Genomic DNA, 21,312 nt, shown 5'->3' with positions numbered 1-21,312 from the left:
TCCCTCGAGGGGTCTCAGATTGGAGAGGGTGCCGGCTGGGCTTAGGGACACACACCCCCCCCCCCCCCCGCCCCAGCATGAATTTCGTGCACCGGGCCTCTAGTATAAAAATAAACAACAGTAAATGAAAATTAATTCAATGATATTTTGCTAGTGTGTTGTGAGAGTTCAGGTATGAGAACAAGTACTGAAGCAATGGCAGCCAAAGTCTCAAAAAATGGAAGGATTAAGCAAAGAGGAGAAATGGGAAGGCAATCTAGGGAAAAGGAATCAAGTAAGAGATTAAAAATGGCGGCAGAGTAAGTGGATGCTGTACAGACATGCTCCCAGGAACAAACTGGAATTGCAACTAAAATACAGAAAAACTTCCTAAATAACCAATGAAAACTTGCAGGAGAGAACCTGAGGACTGAAAGTGGAGGCCACGTAGAGACTGGTAGGAGGGGCGGAGGCATGAATGGGCTGGCCAGGCACCCACAGACAGCAACTGAGATCCTGGAGAGATATCTCAGCTGTGGGGGGTGTCACTGAGAACTCTGGGATCTAATCCCCGAGCTGGGCTCCCCAGCAGAAAGCACCAAAACTGAGAAGGGTATTCACATAACATCTGGCTGTGAAAAGCAGTGGGGTGCTATCTGCCAGGGAGTGGCAGCTGAAAGTTCAGGCACCCTCTTAAAAGGCCAATGCACAAAATTCCCTGTGGAGCCACTAACCTTGTGCTCTGCCAGAGGGAGGGTGAAGTGGACTGGAGCTGTGAGAGCAGAACCCAGAACTGGGGACTAAGGGATAGAGCTCAGAAGGCAGACACCCCAAGTTTCCTGGGCTGAATCATTCCCTCACACAGTACAGGACATCTTTCCCACATAGACATTTGCTTTACCTTGGGGGAAGGGAGTTGACACACCTATTGAAAAACACCTTGCCTTGAGGTCACCTAAGAGATTAAAAATAACAATTAGCCTCCAGGCAGAAGAACTGCCCCACCCTGTTGATAAAAAACTCTCCCCACACCTGAGGACGATTTCCTGGGAACAATTCTATCAGTCTGTAGGCAGAGGTGGTCTCTGGAGGCTTTGAGTCTTTGCATGATGTTAGTCAGAAACAGTCTTTAACACTGTCCTGCACTAGAGATTGAGTGTGAGGATCTACCTAATAAATAGTCACAAACCCAAAGAGATAGGCAAAATGAGGAGACAAAGAAACAACCCCCAAATGAAAGAACTAGAGAATTCTCCAGAAGAAGAGCTAAATGAAGCAGAGACAAGAAATTTATCTGAAACAGAGTTCAGAGTAATGATGGTAAAGATGCTCAATAGCATAGAAAAGATACAGTAACTATGAAAAAAGAACAGTCTGAGATAAAGAATAACATAACACAAATAACATAATGAAGAAATACATTGCAGATTAGGGGAAACTGAGGATTAAATCAGTGAATTAGAAGACAGAGTTGAAAATATCACTCAAATCAGAGGACCAAAAAGAAAAAACAGGAGGACAGCTTAATGGAGCGGTGGGACAATGTGAAACGTAACAATATTAGAATAGCAGATGTGCCAGAAGTGGCAGAAAGGGAGAAAGGAATAGAGAAGGTGTTTGAAGAAATAATGGCAGACAACTTCCCTAATCTGGTAAAGGAAAAAGTCACACAAGTTCAGGAGGTACAGAGAACACCAAGCAAAAATAAACCAAACAAGCCCACACCCAGACAAATCATAATTAAAATGCCAAAAATTAAAGACAAAGAGAATCGTAAAGGCAGCAAGAGAAAAGAAAACTCACTTACAAAGGAGGTCTCATAAGGCTGACACCTGGGTGCTCCTGCACTGGGTGCATATATGTTTACCAGAGTTATATCCTCTTGTATCGATCCCTTTGTATTATGAAGAGGCCTTCCTTATCTCTTGCAATGGCCTTCACTTGGAGGTCTATTTTGTCAGATATTCATCAGAAATTCTACAGGCCAGAAGGGAATAGCATGAAGTATTCAAAGAAATGGAAAGCAAGGATCTAAAACCAAGATTACTATATCTATCATTCAAAATAGAAGGTCAAATAAAGAGCTTCCCAGACAAAAAAAAAAAAAAAAGGCTAAAGGAGTACATTACCAGCAAGTCAGCATTATAAGAAATGCTAAAGGAACTGCTGTAATGAAAGGAAACAGAGAGAGAAACCTAGCTATGCAGAATTAAAATGGCAATAATTCTGCCTACCTATCAATAATAACCCTAAATGCAAAAGGAATCAAGTAAAAAAGTGATGAAACTGAGGTGAGGCAGAGCCTATGAAGATAAAAGCAAAGGAGATGCTTAAGCATTAGAATCAGATTACTGATTTCCGGATAAGTAAGTAAGAATGAAAAGACATTTGTGCTTGTGTTCAGGCACACAGCTGTATGTTAGTTCTTATCAGGTATCCTTGGTTTTCCTGCCCATCCTTACAGGAAGAACTCCCACAGAGCAACCCCACCCACTGAAGTCGCCTACGTAACTGATCATTCAGGTGAACTGAATGGCTCATTCTGGCACCGTGGTTTCTAAGACACCTCCCCTGTCATCTCTCTCTAATAGCATGACGAAGTCCCCTCATGCCAGTGTGTCAGCCAGGCTCAGGTTTCCTTGTCTACAAAAGGAGGCTGTGAAAAAAGATGCATCTGTCAGGTCTGAAGCACAAGACAAATGTAAATTCTGCTGATGTAGTACATAGAAGTACATGGCTTATAAGTCTAGGCTGACCATAAAGTCTTCTGGGTGCTATATAGGACCTCAACTTGCCAAGTAAACAGGAAAAGCACTATTCTTTGACATTTTTTGTCCTATCATGTTTTCTTCTTTTTCTTTTCTAATTTGGTTAGGCCCATAGTAGTAAGTAAATATATTGCAAGTTTCTAATTATACTGTAATTTCACCCTAGCATGCAAATGCTTTTCTTGAATAACCAGAGTATTATTTCATAGAAATAACATCTAATGCACAGTTCATTCATGAATTGTTTTGTGACCCTCATAGTCTGAGAAATATCTTTTATTTATGAACTCACTCTCATGACTTGTATACCCTTTACCATTTTGTATCATAATATATACAGACTATAGGCACAGTGCATGGACTCGTGCACTGGTGGGGTCCCTCAGCCTGGCCTGTGCTCTCTCACAATCTAGGACCCCTCAGGGGATGTCAGAGAGCTGGTTTTGGCCCAATCCCTGCAGGCCAGGCCGAGGGACCCCACCAGTGCATGAATCAGAGCACCGGGCTTCTAGTATGCATATAAGATCTTTGGTTAATTTCTTCCTGCCCTCCTGTTCCTGCTTCCCTCTGAAATTCATTGGTCTGTTCCATGTTTCCATGCCTGTGCATTGAGCGTCTGCCCCCTGGTGGTCAGTACACATCATAGCTACAGGTCAAATGGTCTAATGGTTGCTTAGGCTTTTATATATATACAGATGTGTCCTCCTCCTGCCTTTTCAGGCAAGAACTGTTTGAACATCAATGGTCCCAGAAGAAAACTTTGGACATAATAGGTACTTGATAAATATTTACCAAAGAAATTATTATCTTGATGATTATTAATGGAAAAAAGTTAGGAGAACATGAAAGTGGCAAGAGTGAGTGACTATTGCATAAAGTAATAAAAGTGTCTTGGCCATGTTTCACGAGGTAAGTGCATTTTTTAGAAACTTCACCTACAGTAGTCATAATTTTCTTAGATCACTCCTTCCCTCATTATTACTATGTACAAAGAAGTTACCTCTTACTGCTGAAAATATTGAAGCTGTCCATTCTATATAAAATTCTAATCTTTCATCAGAGGAGGTTTCTGAAATCAAGCATAATTCTGACAATCTTTTCCAAGAAGCAGAGGAGCTTAGGAGAAGCAGATAAAGTGCTCTCTCAGCACATGAGAAGAGTGACATAAATTAGAGTATGGGTAATAATGTAACAAACTGGAGAAAGTTCCTGTTTTTCGTTACACTAATTTTAACAATTTATGGCAAAGAAATCACACTACTCACCATAAACCAAATTCACTTAAAAAACAAAATTTGTTTGTAAAAATAACCCAAAATAATTGAAGAGAGATGTTCAGTGTTACCATTCTGTGTTGTTAAAGTCAGAAAAAAGAAGAAAGAGGATGGAGTTAATGGAACCCACAGGCTACTGATGTGGCAGTTTATCAAATGTAGCTGTAATGAAAGATAAATAATACAGGCAATTCACACTTCATGAAAGGATAAAAGTGTCAGTGTGTAGGTACCAGTTTTACTGCAGGCCATAATCAGCAAGTAAACGAAAGTGCGGTGTCTAAAAAGTTTATAGCCTTCTATGAAGGCCTCGTCTTGTCAGTATTGATTTAGGTATTCAGACGACTTCACTGGTATTAAACAAATTGAGTGTTTGTGAACTTAAAGGACATGTTCTATTTCTTCCAACAAAAGTTGCCTTGGGCTTAATGTTAAGTTCTCCCATCACTTAAGTATAAGGAAAGGGAAGAAAATGCTGAAATGATATCTTACACAATTATTTTCTTCTTAAATAGAGGGCAATCCAAAGTGAACGTTTCATACTCTCCACCTTCTCCACAAACATGGACTCCATATTTCTTAGAAAGCTGAAAATAAAAATAAGAAAAAGAAACAGTAAACTTAAAATTAGATAGCAACAATGCTCAATTAACATATTATTCTGTCCTAAAAATATCCACATAATAAACTTTAATTCCAAAAACAGACTGCAAGCTACAGAAAAATTATTTTATATTTCTGCTTAAAACATGTATTTAAAGCCATTTGAGAAATGTTGTCATAAAGCATAGGACTTTTAATAATTCCAAATCCCTTGCAAAAGGTGAAAGCAACCTACATTTTTATGTATAATGAGAAAACTTAAAGAATCCTATACATTTTAGGGATGTACTTGCTTTAGATTGAAAGGGAGGCTCAGAGAGACAGGCACTAAGTCATTATGTAGTAAATGAGAATATATGCAGCCAAACTGGTGCTTTCCCCCTGCCCTTTGACCTATATATGGAAGGAAAAAAATATGTTGTGTTTAGAGCATTTTTCAGTGACAGACACAGAGAAAGCAATCTAAGGCCTTTCCTTGTGAACAAAAGAAGTCACAAACATGGTTATTATGCTTAAGGTTATTGGTAGCAGTAAAATCCCAAGGGTACTGAGAGCTATGAAGTTCTCAAGCTGCACACAAACTATAGGAAGACCCATCTCCAAGAAAGGTTGGGATAGCTTACAATGTCACCTAATTAAACCAGAAGTTAAAAACATAAACAAGCAAACAAAGAAAAACAACACCCCTGATTTGTATTAAATATAAGCTATATTATTCAAATGATCCTGATACTGACAGTAAGATCATCTGTTTGGCTGTCCACGGCTGGAATCAGCTGGAGCATGCTCAATAGCTGTGCCAGAATTTCCCTGCTCTTGTGTAGAGACTTCATCACTAAAATTCCATCTCCTTTGCTCTGAATTTCAGAGCTCTCCCTTCTTCTTGCCTCTCCTAATCCAAAGGAAGAGTGACAACACAGATGTACTCTGTTACTGCCAGTTTTGGGACCAAGGCCTATCTTTAGTTTTACCTGCATACTTATGCACTTATTTATTTGGTTATTCTTGTGGTTGTGCTATCATTCTGAATCCATCACATTTCAACTACTGAGTATGTGTCTTTAGAGACATGACACATGGATCTATGAAAATTCTACTGCTCCCTCCAAGGATCAGTAGTAATGTAAATGACACTATAAAGCCAAACTCAAGCAAAGAGAGGTAAAGGAAACTTCTGTAGAAGAACTCACAGGAGCAAAGTAGATAGATTTCACCATGTTGGGTCATAAAGCAGAGAATCAGCAGGCAGAATTATGGCAGGTGGTTCATAATGGGAGCAGATAACAGGAACATTAGTTTTCCATGTAACCACTGTTAAGATAAGCTTTTTAAAAAACATTTTGAACATATGGGAATAACTTGGGTCATTGCATGGTTTATAAGAATGTTTGGGGGTCCGAGCATGTAAAAAGTAAATTCCTAATAAATAAGAATTACTTACGTGGGCCTATTTTTTTCTGACACACTTATTTATATATATAAATATTCCTATCTATATAACTCAATTTGAGTGCTACTGATTATTTAACTGAAAGATTAAGGGCATCATACTTTCCTTATTTAATTTTTTATCACTTTAAAAGATTGTAATAATCCTGTGAGAATTTCTAATTACATCATTATTTTTTTTCCTTTTAAATCAGACTCATTTATCTGATAGTCATTTTAAAATTAGAGGGAAAAAAGGCAAATGAAATTGCACTTCACCCTCATCCTGCCCCCCACCCTTGACCATCTAGAGAAAACTATGAGGTTCATAAAATCCACTACAATTTCATTTTACAAATAATATGCTTAACATACACAATAATTGCATGCTGCCTATATTCATCCATAGCACTTATTCCAGACGCACTTATTGAATACCTGTAGGTTTGTCATTGTTTTAAGTGCTGGGGATAACAACGGGAGCAGACAGAAATTATACATATAACAGCTTACTGTCTGTAGGTATAGGAAGAATGTTAAACAAGCAATTACAATAGAGGGTAGTGGTAGCTTTGATTGATGCATGAGTGCTGTGGAGTGTATAGCAGGAGACCTAACTAGAAGGAACTCAAAGGGCTTTTCAAAGTAAGTAAAACTTAAGCTGAAGGATAAGGAACTAGGAAATGCTAGCGGGAGTGAGGGTGGGAGAGAGGGAAAAAGAGAAGACAGGAGAGAAGGAAAAACAGTTCCAGAAGGAACAGTGTGTATTAAGGCCCAGAGCACATGATGATTACTAGAAACTGAAATAAGTTTGGCAAAGCTGGAACATAACTAGAAGAGTAATAATGAGATAAGGCTGAAAAGCTAGAAAGAGGACCGATCTTATGGGGCTTCACAAGCCATGCTGAATCATTATCCTAAGGTCAGTTGGGGAACTGGATGAAAGAATGTGAAGGTATTAAGCAAAACACACACACACACACGTATTTATTTATATATTATACATATAAAACACAATATACAGACAACAGTGTGGTGATAGCCAGAGGGAAAATGGATGGGGGCTAGGTGGAGCTGGGCAAAGTGGGGGGGGGGGAAATGGGGAGAGAAAGAGACTTTGCTTGAGATGATGGGTGCACGATGCAGTGTGCAGATGATGTTTTGTTGAGTTGTACAAGTGAAACCTGTATGATTTTGTGAACTAATGTTACCCCAATAAATTCAATAAAAAATTATAGCAATCTCATAGATTTGTTAGATGACTAAGTAAAAATAATACATAAAATGCACTTAGCATAGAATATGGCGCTTAGTAAGCACTTCATAAATACACAACTGTAAAAACAGGTAAGGCACATGCTGTCGTGAGGCACAGTGAAATCAGCACTGCATAACTGGTTAAAAGCAGCAGCTTGGAAACATTCGTTGGTTCAGATCCTAGCTCAGTCACTTTCTAGCTGTGCAATCTCAAGTCATACAATCTATCTGCACGTCGGATTGCTGATCTGTGAAATAGAGATGACACAGGACCTACCCCATAGAAAAGTTTAATGTATTGTGCAGAGCATAAAAAATAACCAAATACCTACTAATTTTATTTTTCCCTTTTCCAGAGTGGAGAACTACATTGATTTGCAAAGGTTACGTAGCTTAGAACTAAACAAAAGCAGAATCTAAAGTTATGTCCTAACTCTTACAAAATGATGATAAATAACAAACCTTAAATCTATAGCCTAAACATCTCAATTATGGTCCAAGCTTATAGTTACAAAACATATTCCTTTGGTTTATATTACCATTTAAAACTCAGTATGTTAAAAACCAAGCTTATCATGTTCTTTTTCATCCTGTTCTTCTCTACAAAAATATGTGTTTCTAATCTCCCCAGTCATTATGCATGGACTAATATTTGATACTTCATTTCCCAGCTATGGAAATTTGGTGCTAATTTCTTTTTCATTATTCTGTCAAAATCTTTCAGTTGTGTTCTCCATCCCTACTGTCAGGGATTTCACACTCTAAGCCCTCACACCTGTTTCCTAAATCAGCATCTTACACTCTTTTTCATTTCCAACTTCTTCTTCTCCCAAATCCATAAATACTGTTGCCAGACTAAATTTCCTGAGACATATTTTAATAATATGAATCATTGCTGATAAGCCTTCTATAACTTGTTATTTCTTAAGCCAAATAGGCTGGTCCATCTCTAAAGGTTAGTTATGGTTAGGCCCTAAATCCCCACCTTGTTTCTTATTAATCTACCAACACCAGCTCTTAAGTTTCATTTAAACCAAATTCCTCATTGTCCCTGCATGTCTTCTTGCCAAGGTATCTTCATTCATCATATTGATTCACTTTGTTGCCACCATCCATGTGATTTTCACCCAATCCTTCAAACCAGTTTAGGTGCTAACCTTTCCATGACATCACCCTTGGCTACTCCAGGTCATATGGCCATCTTACACCTTCCCCCTACTTGTTAAACTCTACATTCCATAAAAAATTCAAAATATTTGGCTTATTTTTTACTCCTTATAGCAATTACTATAGAACTGGACACCTAAGAAGTATTTACAAATACTTATCATTCAATTCAGTTAGTACCACATGACATTGGCAATTAAGGGTTCATCCACAAAACACACTAAGGAAAATGTGAGGAACATGTTCAAAGTTATATACTGGAACAGCCACTAACTATGGAGGACCTCCACGTCTTTCAGAGCAACAATCAATGGACACTACTAAAGGTCAAATTCCTTAAAGTACACCTTTAAGAATTGTACTCCCTTCCTCTAAAACCTTCCACTTTTTTCACTGTTTAAACAATCAAATCCTTGCTTCAGTATTCAAAATCTTTCACCATTCAGCTTTAACCTCCTTTTCAGCTTCCTCTGCCAGTTCTCAAAATATCTTACAAACAATCAAGCCAGTTAAAAATCAACGTATCTTTTAAGTCCAGAATGGCTGTTAATTTATCTCTAAAATTACTCAGCATTCTCTCAACATGTGAGCTTTTCCTCTGAAATTCTATGGCACATATATTCTTTTTTTACTTTCTTAGTGTACATTCTAATACACCTTGTAATTTATATTTATAATAGTTATTGGACATCTCAACTATAAAGTTTCATATATCCTTCCAATTCAGTTATGTTAAAAATTCAAAATTTCCTGTCAAAGATGTTCTGCCTCCTCTTGACTCTCAAGGTCAGTTAAGAGGGTTCCTTTCATAAAGTCAGCACTGTAGAGAACAAGGCTTAAAATGCTTTATCTCTCACCCACAACATCAAATCAACTTTGGTGAAATTCTCTTTTGCTCTTTAAGTGATAGGTAGCTGGGATTGCAAATTGTGCTTTTGTCAAATCATAAGGAAGACAAATTGACATATAGAATAGAGCTTGAAACAAAGCTTTACGCTTGAAATCTGCATTGCACTTATCCTGGTTTAGCTCTTCTACCACCCAAAAGAGTGGTATATACTCCTTAAGTAGTCAATACACATTTGCTTACCAATGACTCAGGCTAGAAGTCAGATTTCCCAATTCTGTGGGAACAATCTTGGAAAAGCAACCAAATCTATACATTCATAATTTTTTTAATGTAATTTGGTTTCACTCTTCATCTAGCAGACAACTTTTAGTTAGATAATCTTAAGTAATTTCTTGAGCCCTAAATGGTTTGGCTCAGTGGATAGAGTGTCAGCCTGCAGACTGAAAGGTCCCAGGTTCGATTCCGGTCAAGGGCATGTACCTTGGTTGCGGGCACATCCCCAGTGGGAGGTGTGCAGGAGGCAGCTGATCGATGTTTCTCTCTCATCGATGTTTCTAACTCTCTATTCCTCTCCCTTCCTCTCTGTAAAAAATCAATAAAATATGTTAAAAAAAAAGAAATTTCTTGAATAAAGAGCAGCTGCTGTTGGTAAAGATGGTTGACTGAATCCATGCATCTACTCTCACTACCTTCTAAACCTTATTGGAACATGTGTCTTAAAAAGGCATAACTCATACAGATGGAGAACAGAAGAGAGAAAGGATAAAATCAACCAGTTTAGCAGAACAAGGTACACTGAGTCCTAGGCCAACAGTGGAGAATGCAGAGGATCAACCCAATTGACACAGCAAAATAACTCCTTCCTCTAAAACAACAGGGTGAGGAACTGTGGACACTGGATACCTGTAGAGATGAAGGGAAATGAAAAGGGCACCAAAATAAGAAGGGTTGGTAGGCAGTCTGTTTAACAAGCAGATATCCCTAGATTCCGTCCCTCTTGACTGGCAACTGCCTCCCTTCCACCAAGCAGAACACTGGAGATTTCTTCTCTATAGGGGAATTGGCCTGAGAAAAATTAGACACAGCTGAGGGCAGAGGCACTACACTATACAAAAAATAGAGGGATTTAGTTAATTTATGCACACAAGATTCTGAGAACTCTACCCAATTTCCCTGCTCAACTAAAAAAAAAAAAAAAAAAAAAAAAAGCAGCAACATGCCTTCACTTCAAGACCAGAGGCTAGAGAACCTTTTTTTGGGACCCTAACCAACATTACTTCCCTATAGTGAAAATCAAGTCACAAAGCCCCATCAACACATTTTGTGCTTAATATAAAAATGTTAGGCCCTACTCTTAAATATGAGCGGAACACCAAAGATTAGCAAAGGCATCTCTATATTGGAATCTAGAGACCAAATTAATGTAAAAAACAGACTATGCAGGGGAGAAGGAAATTAAAAAAGAAAACAAAAAACCTCCCAGGAACAAAAAATGGGATTTCATTATAGTAAGGATAGAGTATTATAGATTAAAAAAAAATTCAGAGAACAAAAACTGAGTTTTTAGAAATTAAAGATATAAGAAAAGTTAATTGAAAAGTTTGAAGGTAAAATTAAGAAATTCTCCCAGAAAGGGCAAAAATAAATTAGATAAAAGTAGGAGAGAAAAATTAAAGAGACATCTAATTAATAGTAATAACATGAAGCAAAAACAGAGGGGCAATAAATACCAGTGAAACAATTCAAGAAAATTTCCCAGAACTGAAATTTTCAAACTGAAAATTCTACCTATCCAAACACAATGGATAAAAACGTAAGCACCCAAGTCACAGTGCATAAGACTTTGCAATTCTAGAAGCAAAGAAATAGCTTACGTACTCACATAGAGGAGATGGAGAGAGAAATAATTAAGGTCACATATGAACAATCAGCAGTGACAATAACTTTGAGCTTCTCAACAGCCTACCAATCTGTCATAAGTAAAACAATACTATCAAGATCCAGAAGAAAACATTCAAAAATGGAATTCTATGACCTGTTAAAGAATCAATCAAATGTTAGAAAAGGATATAGACATTTATACAATTGCATAGTGTTTCAAAAATATATACCTCCTATGGACCCATTCTTTAAAATTTTCTAGATAATGTGGTTTACAAAAATAAGAATAAACAAAGAAATACATTGGATCCAGGAAACAAGAGCTCCAACACAGAAGGAAGGTAAAGGGACCTCCAGAACTATGGCGAGATGCTAGGATGACAGCCTTGTTACAGGTAGAGAAGGAAACCGGTCTAGATCACACCAAGTCAGAAGGCCCTGGAAAGGCTTCTACAAGAGGAGGAAACTGACAAAATACTTAATATGTTTGAACATCTGGATAAGAAATTAGAAAACTGGCAGTGAATATAGTATTGAATTAGTGACAGGTACATAGAGTACTAAATAAATGAAGAAAGCAAGACAATTAGTTCAAAGGGGAAAATAAAAAGTTGTATAGGAAAGGTTTATTATTAGTTTATTACCTAACTCAGCTGGAAATGGGCTTTCATAATTATGGTAATGTAAACACTGACTGTTGACCCAACTAGAACTGCAATATAACTATATGGGAAGATGGAAGGAGAGAATGAGTGCACATATGTGATGAGGCAAAGGGAGTTCAGACAGCTAAATCTGCATATTCTAGAGTGGGAAGTCAATAAATACGGCTAAAGGTGGGGGGAGGGGAGCTGGGGGGAATCATGAAGCACTAATATAAACATGTAATTTAGAGATATGGAGGTAAATATCAAATGATCAACTTCAAGAGATAAGTCTGATGGCTTAATGGGAGGAGGGAAAGACTAGGAAGGTTGCACCGAAATTTGAAGAACTATTGGAGAGTACGAACTTTGACAAACATTGTAAAATATCACAAAAATAGAAATACTCTTAAACATTTAAAGAAACAGTTCTAAACCTTTAAAATTTGATGCAAGTTTTAAAATTTTATTTTTTAGACAGAGGAAGAGGAGGAAAGAGAGAGACAAAGAGAAACATTGATGTGAGAGAAACATCAGTCGGTTACCTCCTGAATGCGCCCCGGCTTGGATGGAACCCACAATCTGGGTATGTGCCATGACTGGGAATCAAACCTGCCACTTTTTGGTATATGGGATGACACTCCAACCAACTGAGCTACACTAGCCAGGGTGATACAACTTTTTAAATAAAATTCATCTCCTTTTTTGAACAAGAAGAAAATAATCCAAGGGGGGGGGGGGGACACCAAACATAAGCAGAATCCACTATTCACTTATCAGGTGATAATTTTAGGAACCTTCAGAAGTTAAAGAAGTTTGATCTAGTTAATTTAATTAATAAATGTACAAGCTTTAAAGTTGTATTTTTTGACCCAGAAATTACATTCCTAGGAATTTATCTAAAGAAAATAATAATCAGAAATATACATAAAGATTTATTAGGGCCCTGGCCAGTGTGGCTCAGTTGATTGGCTCACCATCCCTTACACCAAAAGGTAGCAGATTAGATTCCCAGGGCATATACCAAGGTTGCAGTTTTAATTCCCAGTTGGGGCATGTGCAGGAGGCAGCAGATTGATGTTTCTCTTTCACCTCAATGTTTCTCTCTCTCTCTAAAGATAAGATTTACTAGGAAAGATGATAATCTTGAGTCATGAAATTATAATAATTTTTATTTTTTTAAATATATTTTATTGATTTTTTACAGAGAGGAAGGGGAGAGGGACAGAGAGTCAGAAACATCGATAAGAGAGAAACATCAATGAGAGAGAAACATTGATTCAGCTGCCTCCTGCACACCCCCTACCGGGGATGCGCCCGCAACCAAGGTACATGCCCTTGACCGGAATCAAACCCAGGACCCTTCAGTCCCCAGGCCGATGCTCTATCCACTGAGCCAAACTGATCAGGGCATAATAATTTTTAAATAAATAACATTATTTAAAATAATTTAGAAATAACAAATATTTCCAAGAAATAATTTGTTAAATTTATGATGATATAGTCATATGTAGAATATGAATATGATGGAACCTACACAGCCATTAATTAATATATTTTCAAAGGAGATTTAGTTATGTGGAAAAATAAGCATTGTTTAACATAAGGAAAAAAGAAATTGTATGTATAGTTGAACCTAGTTATGTAAATAAAACTTGTATAAGTATTTAACTCTGTGAATTAGAAGAACAAGGAACTCTCAGGAAAGAATCCATTATGGAATATACCAACATGTTAGCAGTTCATGAGGCAAAAGAACTATGTTTTTTTTATTTGCTTCCCTACACTTCATCTTATCTCTAATTTTCAGCAATAGGCAAGTATTTCTAGGTTATTTTTAAAAAGCTGCCATTTATCTCTATTCCATATTCCATTTTTTTCTTTATCACAGACAAACATTTAAAAGTATTTAATGTGTATCTTCTATCTCTGCCCTTGCAAATGTATTATTATATTGTGAGCCTATAGTTTTCATTTATTTTAATGTTGATTTTATTCATTCGGCATTTTGCTGTTGTATGCACATTGAATATATTTTTCTAACTACAGACTTTTCTTTCATAATGGGAACCTACCACATTTAACTACTGACTCCTCCAGAAATAGACATTCATATTGCCTCCAACAACCCCAACACCATAAAAAATAACCCTGTGAAGACTATTCTCTTATGTCCTCTTATGGACTGACAGAATTACTACTTCCAGGAGGACATGGATATTTAATCTAGGCACTGCAATACTGCCCTTCACAATAGTAGTAACAATCTATATTCTTAGAGGGGTTGTATAAATCACCACCTGTCAACAGTTGGCATTATCTATCTTTCTCATTTGTGCCAAACTAGTACAAAGTAACATCTCACTGTTGCTTTAACTTGTATTTCTCTGAATGCTGAATCAGTTTGAGCATGTCTTCATATCCATATTAGCTTAGGGGACATTCTTTATCTGCATAGTGGTTTTCCATAGCCTTTATCACTTTTCTGATAGAATTGCTATCTTACATCTTGATATATACCAGTTAATAATGTTTTAAATATTACTCTAATTGTAGTGTCTAACATTTTTTTCTATATATTTTACAGAGATGAAAAGTTTCAGAATTATTCTTTAGTAAAGGCAAATTTTACTTATAATAGTAAACGTTGCTAACTTTTATTGAACACTTAGAATGTGCCAGATACTGAGCTAAGCACCTTACATATCATTCCATTGTTACTACTTCCATTTCAGGTAAGCGGTAGAATTAGTATTTGTACCTGGGCTCCTGGGTACAGAGGTAACTTACATCTGACCCCATGGGGTCTGAATGAACTATGGAAAGGACTCTTGCCTAAAGGTATCACCTTCCATTCACCACCCCTGCCACCAACTTCTGTGATTCTCACAATTAAGTATTCATTTCTGCCATAGCAGCACAATTTACAATAGCTAAGATTTGGAAACAGCCTAAATGCCCATCAGCAGGTGAGTGGATTCAAAAACTGTGGTACATCTACACAATGGAATACTACGCTCTGTAAAAAGGAAGGAACTCTTACCATTTGCAGCAGCATGGATGGACCTGGAGTGCATTATGCTAAGCGAAATAAGCAGGTCAGAGAAAGGTAAATATCACATGATCTCACTCATTTGTGGATTATAATGAACAACATAAACTGATGAACAAAAATAGATCCAGAAGTATAGAAGCATCAAATAGACTGACCAACCACAGAGGGAAGGCAGGGGAGTGGGGGGTGGGAGGTTAAGAGATCAACCAAAGGACTTGTATGCATGCATATAAGCATAACCAATAAACACAGAGAGTAGGAGGGTGAGGGCATGTGCTGGGGGTGGGAATGGCCGGGGAGAGGTCAATGGAAAAAAAAGCAGATATTTGTAATACTTTAAACAATAAAGAATTTAAAAAAAATATTCATTTCTGCAAAGAAAATCATAATATGCAAAATCCTCTTAAAAATATTAACTCTTAGACACACTATAGCAAAGGGTTAATATATTAGCTAAACTGATTAAAAAGTCATGTCGACCCACATTATACAAGAGATACATGAGAAGTGGCTCAGGAGATCTGAGGCAGGTGAACAAAACGGGTCCCTCTTTCTCTGGCACCCCATACAAGTCTATAGGTTGTCTGTTTCCTCCCACTCTTCTTTTGGATTCCTTGACCTCTTCAGGAGAGTTGAGTCAACAAATTGAAAAATAAATATGGATTTGATCTTTTATGTCACTTAATGAGGTTAATATCATTATTCATAAAGACAAGGAGATATAGGCATTCCTCAAAATCTGATTTGTCTTAGGAAATAATACAGAAAATAGAATCTAATACAGTAAGTTAAAAAATACCCTCTATTTGCAGAAAGAAGATGTGGTTTGACTAATGATTCATTTGCTTTTATATTAGAACTAGAGGTCCGGTGCACAAAATTTGTGCACTGGGGGTGGGGGTGGGGGGGTTTCTCTCAGCCCAGTCTGCACCCTCTCAAAGTCCAGGAGCTTGTAGGGAGTGGGCCTTAGCTGTCAGTCAGACATTCTTATCAGTCGATTTGCATATTAGCCTTTTATGCCTGCAGGATCAGCTGAAACCAGCTCTCTGACATCCCCCCAAGGGTCCTGAATTGTGAGAGGGTGCAGGCCAGCCCAAGGGGCCCCACTGGTGCACGATCGGGTCCGGGGAGGGACATGGGAGGTTGGCCAGCCGGGGAGGGACTGTGGGAGGGCTCCAGGGCACATCTGTCCCATTTCGCTCAGTCCCAATCAGCTGGACCCCAGCAGCAAGCTAGCCTACTGGTCAGAGAGTCAGCCCCTGGTAGTCAGTGCATGTCATAGCAACTAGTCGACTTTCTGCCCCTTGGTGGTCAGTGTAAATCATAGCGAGTGGTTGAGTGGCCTTAGTATATCATTAGCATATTATGCTTTGATTGGTTGAATGGACGACTGGACACTTAGCATACTAGGTTTTTTTATTTTATTTTTATTTTATTTTTTTTATTAGTTAAGGTATTACAAATGTGTCCTCATCCCCTCCATTAACCCCTAACCTCCCCCTCCCCCCCACCCCCGCCCCGCACACTCATGCTCCCATCCCCCTGTTGTCCATGTCCATTGGTTTGGCTTATATACATGTATACAAGTCCTTCGGTTGATCTCTTCCCCTTACCCCGCCCTCCCCTACTTTCCTTCTGGGGATTGATAGCCTGATCGCTGTTTCTCAGTCTTTGGGTCTGTCCTTTTTCATCAGTCTATGGGTTTTTTTTATTTTATATGATCATTGTTCTCTTGTATGTCAAGAAATTGATTGAGTTTCCTTTGTGAGTATATGCAAAAATGAAGGGGAAAAAGAAGAGTCTGAATGAAAATCTTGGTTGTGTATGATAACTGCTGTGAAAGAGGTGAGAAACAAATTGCTAACTAAAAATGTATTAAGCACTCTCTTTATGGCGAGCTCGTGGACACAAAGATTAGACTATGGAGAAGCCAGAGAAAAAGATACTCAGATAACTATTGAAGGGGAAAAATCCTTAAAATGTAAATTACCCATCAATATTTATTCATCTCTTTAGAGAAATTTTTACCATCCTGAAAGGATATTTGCCAAAATAAGCAAAACTAAGCACAGCTAAATTCTATAGTAAAATTTCTTCAAATATTACTTCCATTTTTCCCTCTCTCTTCTCCATTCCTGAAGTTCCAATTATATGTGTGATAAACTTCTCTCCCTTACATCTGCTGTAATCTTTTCTTGATTTTCCATCCTGTATTCTCTGTGCTTCAGTCTGGATATTTTATATCACCTATTCTTCCAATTCTTAACTGTTTATACAACTATATTAACTATACTGGTAAACCCATGTATTGTACTAGTATTCTTAATTTCAGGCATTCTATTTTTAAGTTCTAGAATTCAATTTGATTCTTTTATATAAATTCAAACTCTCCCCTAAAATAGTTCATAGGCACTTTAAAGTCTAAACTGATAATTGGATTAAATAAATATCCTCTGAGATTCTTTCTATTGTGTGTCTTTCTCTGTTTTGGTTATCTCATCCATTCTCCTGATATGGTTGGTAATTAAAAAAGAATAAGTTTACTGGCTTGGTAATTTTTGACTGCCTTTAGAAACTGTACATGAAATCTTTTAGAGATAATCTGAGGCTTTGAACCACCTTATCGTAATTAGGAAAGAAATAGGCAGTAAGAGTAGGATCAGATTTCTTTAATTCAGTCTAGGATTGATACGATTCAAAGTTGGATGTAAGTACTTGCAAGAACTGGACTGTTTCCAGTTTGCCTTAACTTTTAGGGTGCAGCCTATTTAAGAGTCCATCTGGAAACCTGCAGAGTTAGCCAGGTCCACTCTGCTTCAGTTTGCCCTGAATTCTGATTTTTGTCTCCACAGTCTATTAAGCCGATGAAAGCCCTACTCAGCTTCTTAGCTGAAGTGTTATCCTCAACTTCTTGGCATCCCTGCATTATTTTTTTAATCAGAAAGTTCTTTAATGGGAAATGAGACCATAGTCAGAACTTTCATCCTCTCTTGAATTTTGATAATTCAAATTATCTCAGTTTTTATCATTCCTTAATGCCTTCCAATATTACTTTTGTTTTAATTTCATACAACTTTTCTAGTTGTTTGTATTGAGTTTGTCTGATGCAAGTTATCCCATCAAAGCTGAAAATATCTATTTAATATCTATCAAAACATATATACCCTCTGACCCAGCATTTCCATTCTAGGATCTTATCCTACAGAAAAGCTCATACATGCCCCCAAAACATACGTATAATAATATTCATCTAGCATTACTTGTAATAGCAAAAGACATAAAAGATACCAGTAAAGAATAAAGACCATCAATAAAAAACAGGTTCAATACATTATCCACGTAATAGAACACAATGTTGTTGTGGAAACAAATGACCTGGATTTTTAATGTGTTAAAATGGAGGATGAAAAATAATGTGCATATTATATTCCAATTTAGGTAAAACTGGATAAACGCATGCATATATATTTATATATGCAAAAGTGGTTTTGAAGAGATATATTAGATTACAAAAGAGTGGTTCATCTGAAAAAGAACAGAAAACTGGGGTCTTTGATTCAGTGGAAGATTTTTCATTATTTTAGAGTGGTTGAATTCACTTTTTACATAGTGCATGCTGGAATTTTATAATAAACATGATTTAAGAGAAAAATAAAATACAAGAGAAGTGCTACATACTAGCAAAGAAGAAAATGGCAGTTCAAAGGAGGCTTACTTAGGCAAGAAAACCTCACCGTATTAATTGCTGAGTTTAGACTTTAAGGGAAGATTGGATTTAGTGAAGTGAAGGAGAGATAAAGCATGCAGAGAAGGGAAGTGGACCATGGAAGTAGAAGGGGATACACACTCTAGGGAAACCATCAACAGCTCTAAATTGATGAAGGATAGGGTGGATGTAGGAGACTGGCTGTCTTACAAGCTTCATTTTCCCCAAAGACAGACTGTGCCATGTTAAGGAGTTTACATTTTGTTTTGAGGCAATAGGGAATGACTCACAGTTTATAAGGAAAGTAATATGATTAGATTTGTATTTCATATATATTATGATAGCAGTACTGTGAACAATGGATTGACAAGGGGTAAGGCAGGTGGGAGATAGAGTTAAGCTATAAGATTGCTGCAATATAGTACTTGTCTTTCTCTACGTGGCTTATTTTACTTAGCCTAATGCTCTCCAGGTCCATCCAGGCTGTGGCAAAGGGTAAGATATCCTTCCTTTTAAAGGCTGAGTAGTATTCCATTATATAAACGTACAACAGCTTTTTTATCCACTCATTTATACTGATGGACACTTGGGCTGCTTCCAAATTTTGGCTACTGTAAATAACGCTACAAGTATCATATAATTTGACTCATATGTGGAATCTAATGAACAAAATAAACAAACAAATAAAATAGCAACAGACTCATAAACAGAGAACAGACTGACAGTGGTCAGAGGGGAGAGGGGTTGTGGGCTGAGTGTAAAATGAAAAGGGATTAATTAAAGAAAAATAATCCATAGAAACATACAACAGTTGGGTGATTACCCAAGGGAAAGAGGGGTACAGGGAGATCCAAGAGGGAATAGGGGGGATAAGTGGTGATAGAAAGAGACTTGACTTGAGGTGGTGAACACACAATACAATATACAGATGATGCATTGTAGAATTGTATACCTCAAACCTACATAATTTTATTAACCAAATGTCACCTCAATACATTTGAAAAAAAAAAGAAAAAAAAGAAAAAGAAGAAAAAGAAAGAGAAAAAAGAAAAAAGATTGCTGCAATAATCTAGGGCAGACCCTAATGCTGTGACAATAAGGATTAGAAGAGACAGATAATAAGATAGTAAGATGATAGAATTAAAAGAACTTGGAGCCCTATCTATATATATAAAAGCCTAAGTGACATTACAACTGGTCTCTATGACAACACACTGACCAGCAGGGGGTAGACACTCAATGCAGGAGCTACTCTCTGGTGGTCAGTGTGCTCCCACAGCCAACCTCCTGCTGCCGGCCAATATCCCGCAGTCCCTCCCCCGGGCCATCCAGCCTCAATTGGCCCTGATCAGGTCTGGGAGAGACAGCCCTGATCAGCCCTGATCAGCCCCGATCACTAGCCAGGCTGAGGGACCCCACCAGTGCATGAATTTGTGCACCAGGCCTCTAGTTCATAAATAATGGAATATGTGAAATCATTTACTACAATTCACTTTTTTTGCTTAGACAACTGAGTAGACAATGGGACCCCTCACTGCCAGGAAAGAAATGTTCAGTTCTGCAGTCAAGGTTGAGGTGCTTGAGGACATCTAAGACAGGAAGGTGCTAACACATGCCTGGAGCATATGAAGAAATGGAAAAACAGACTTAATTGGCATAAGAATAAAATTGGCAGTTGAAGTCCTGGGGATATCTAACATCACCACAGGAGGAAGGCTATGGATGGAACCACAACATATAAGGGGTGAAATATATATGGTAAGCCACACAAGTAAGCTAAGGAAGTACTCAGAAGGTTTAGGAGTGAATGGCATCATAGAAGCCAATGGACGACAGTTTCAAGAAGGCATACTCTCTTTCAAAGAAGTCTAGAAAGGCAGGGCCTCAAGTGTGTTATTGATATTGAGGAACCAGAAGATGATATACTTGATCACTGTTTTAGAATTTCCTAGTGCTTGTTTAGAGATGTGAACATAGACACAATGCTGGCCATAAAGCAAATCGCCTTAGGAAGAGTCTAATCAGAGGGGCATGGAAAGTAACCATGCCCATTAGATAGACTTAAATAAATGAACACCAACTTGTCTAGAAATCAAATATAATTTGTCATAATTATATAGTCATTTCATTTTTATTTTAATCTTTACTATTCGCCTAAAACATATTAGGTCCTTAATAATGCTTAATGAAAGAAAGAATGAATTAACATCTTAGGAATTTCTAAGCATTTGGTATATATTGATAAACTACAAAATAATCAAATATAAATAACTCAAAGAAAATGTGAAAGCCATAAAGTTAATGAAGAGTGTAACTGCCGACAGTTCACATCACAGCAATGGTATTAACAATGCTGATGAATTAAGAGTATGGGAGGGAAAATGAGAACATTAAAGGAGATCATAAAAGTTCTTTCATAAAAAATATGGTGATTTTCTTTTTTTCCATCATGATTGTGGAATAAAAAACTCTAATAATTATACTATTCTAGTTCATGAAGCACTACCATACTATTCATACATTTGCCCCAAAACTCTAGTAAAATACAGGATGGGAAAAAGGTTTATAGTTGTAGCACAAATAATACAATAATTAATAAATAATAATATAAAAATAAATTCTGTTTTTTTGTATACTCACAACTAAAAACCTACTTTTACCCACCTCTGTATAACACAGTTAATAGAAAAGAGTGAAAAT

General features: G+C 37.3%; 1 protein-coding gene across 3 annotated transcripts in view; it reads right to left on the bottom strand.

Moving 5' to 3' along the window:
- The window catches only part of DPH6 (diphthamine biosynthesis 6), a gene marked incomplete at its 3' end in the record, with an annotated part of 188,884 nt that overhangs the window by 13,960 nt on the left and 153,612 nt on the right, over positions 1 to 21,312 (bottom strand). For 2 of the 3 annotated variants that reach the window (XM_081107976.1, XM_081107978.1), the window contains exon 7: positions 4,514 to 4,608. In XM_081107976.1, coding sequence (XP_080964102.1) covers positions 4,514 to 4,608 — 95 coding nt within the window. The remainder of the gene's footprint in view (positions 1 to 4,513; positions 4,609 to 21,312) is intronic. The other variant, XM_081107977.1, reaches the window with a different exon arrangement.

Source organism: Myotis nattereri (assembly GCF_964212035.1).
Source record: "Myotis nattereri genome assembly, chromosome: 1".
NCBI lineage: Eukaryota > Metazoa > Chordata > Mammalia > Chiroptera > Vespertilionidae > Myotis > Myotis nattereri.
This window is presented reverse-complemented; position numbering and strand designations above follow the sequence as displayed.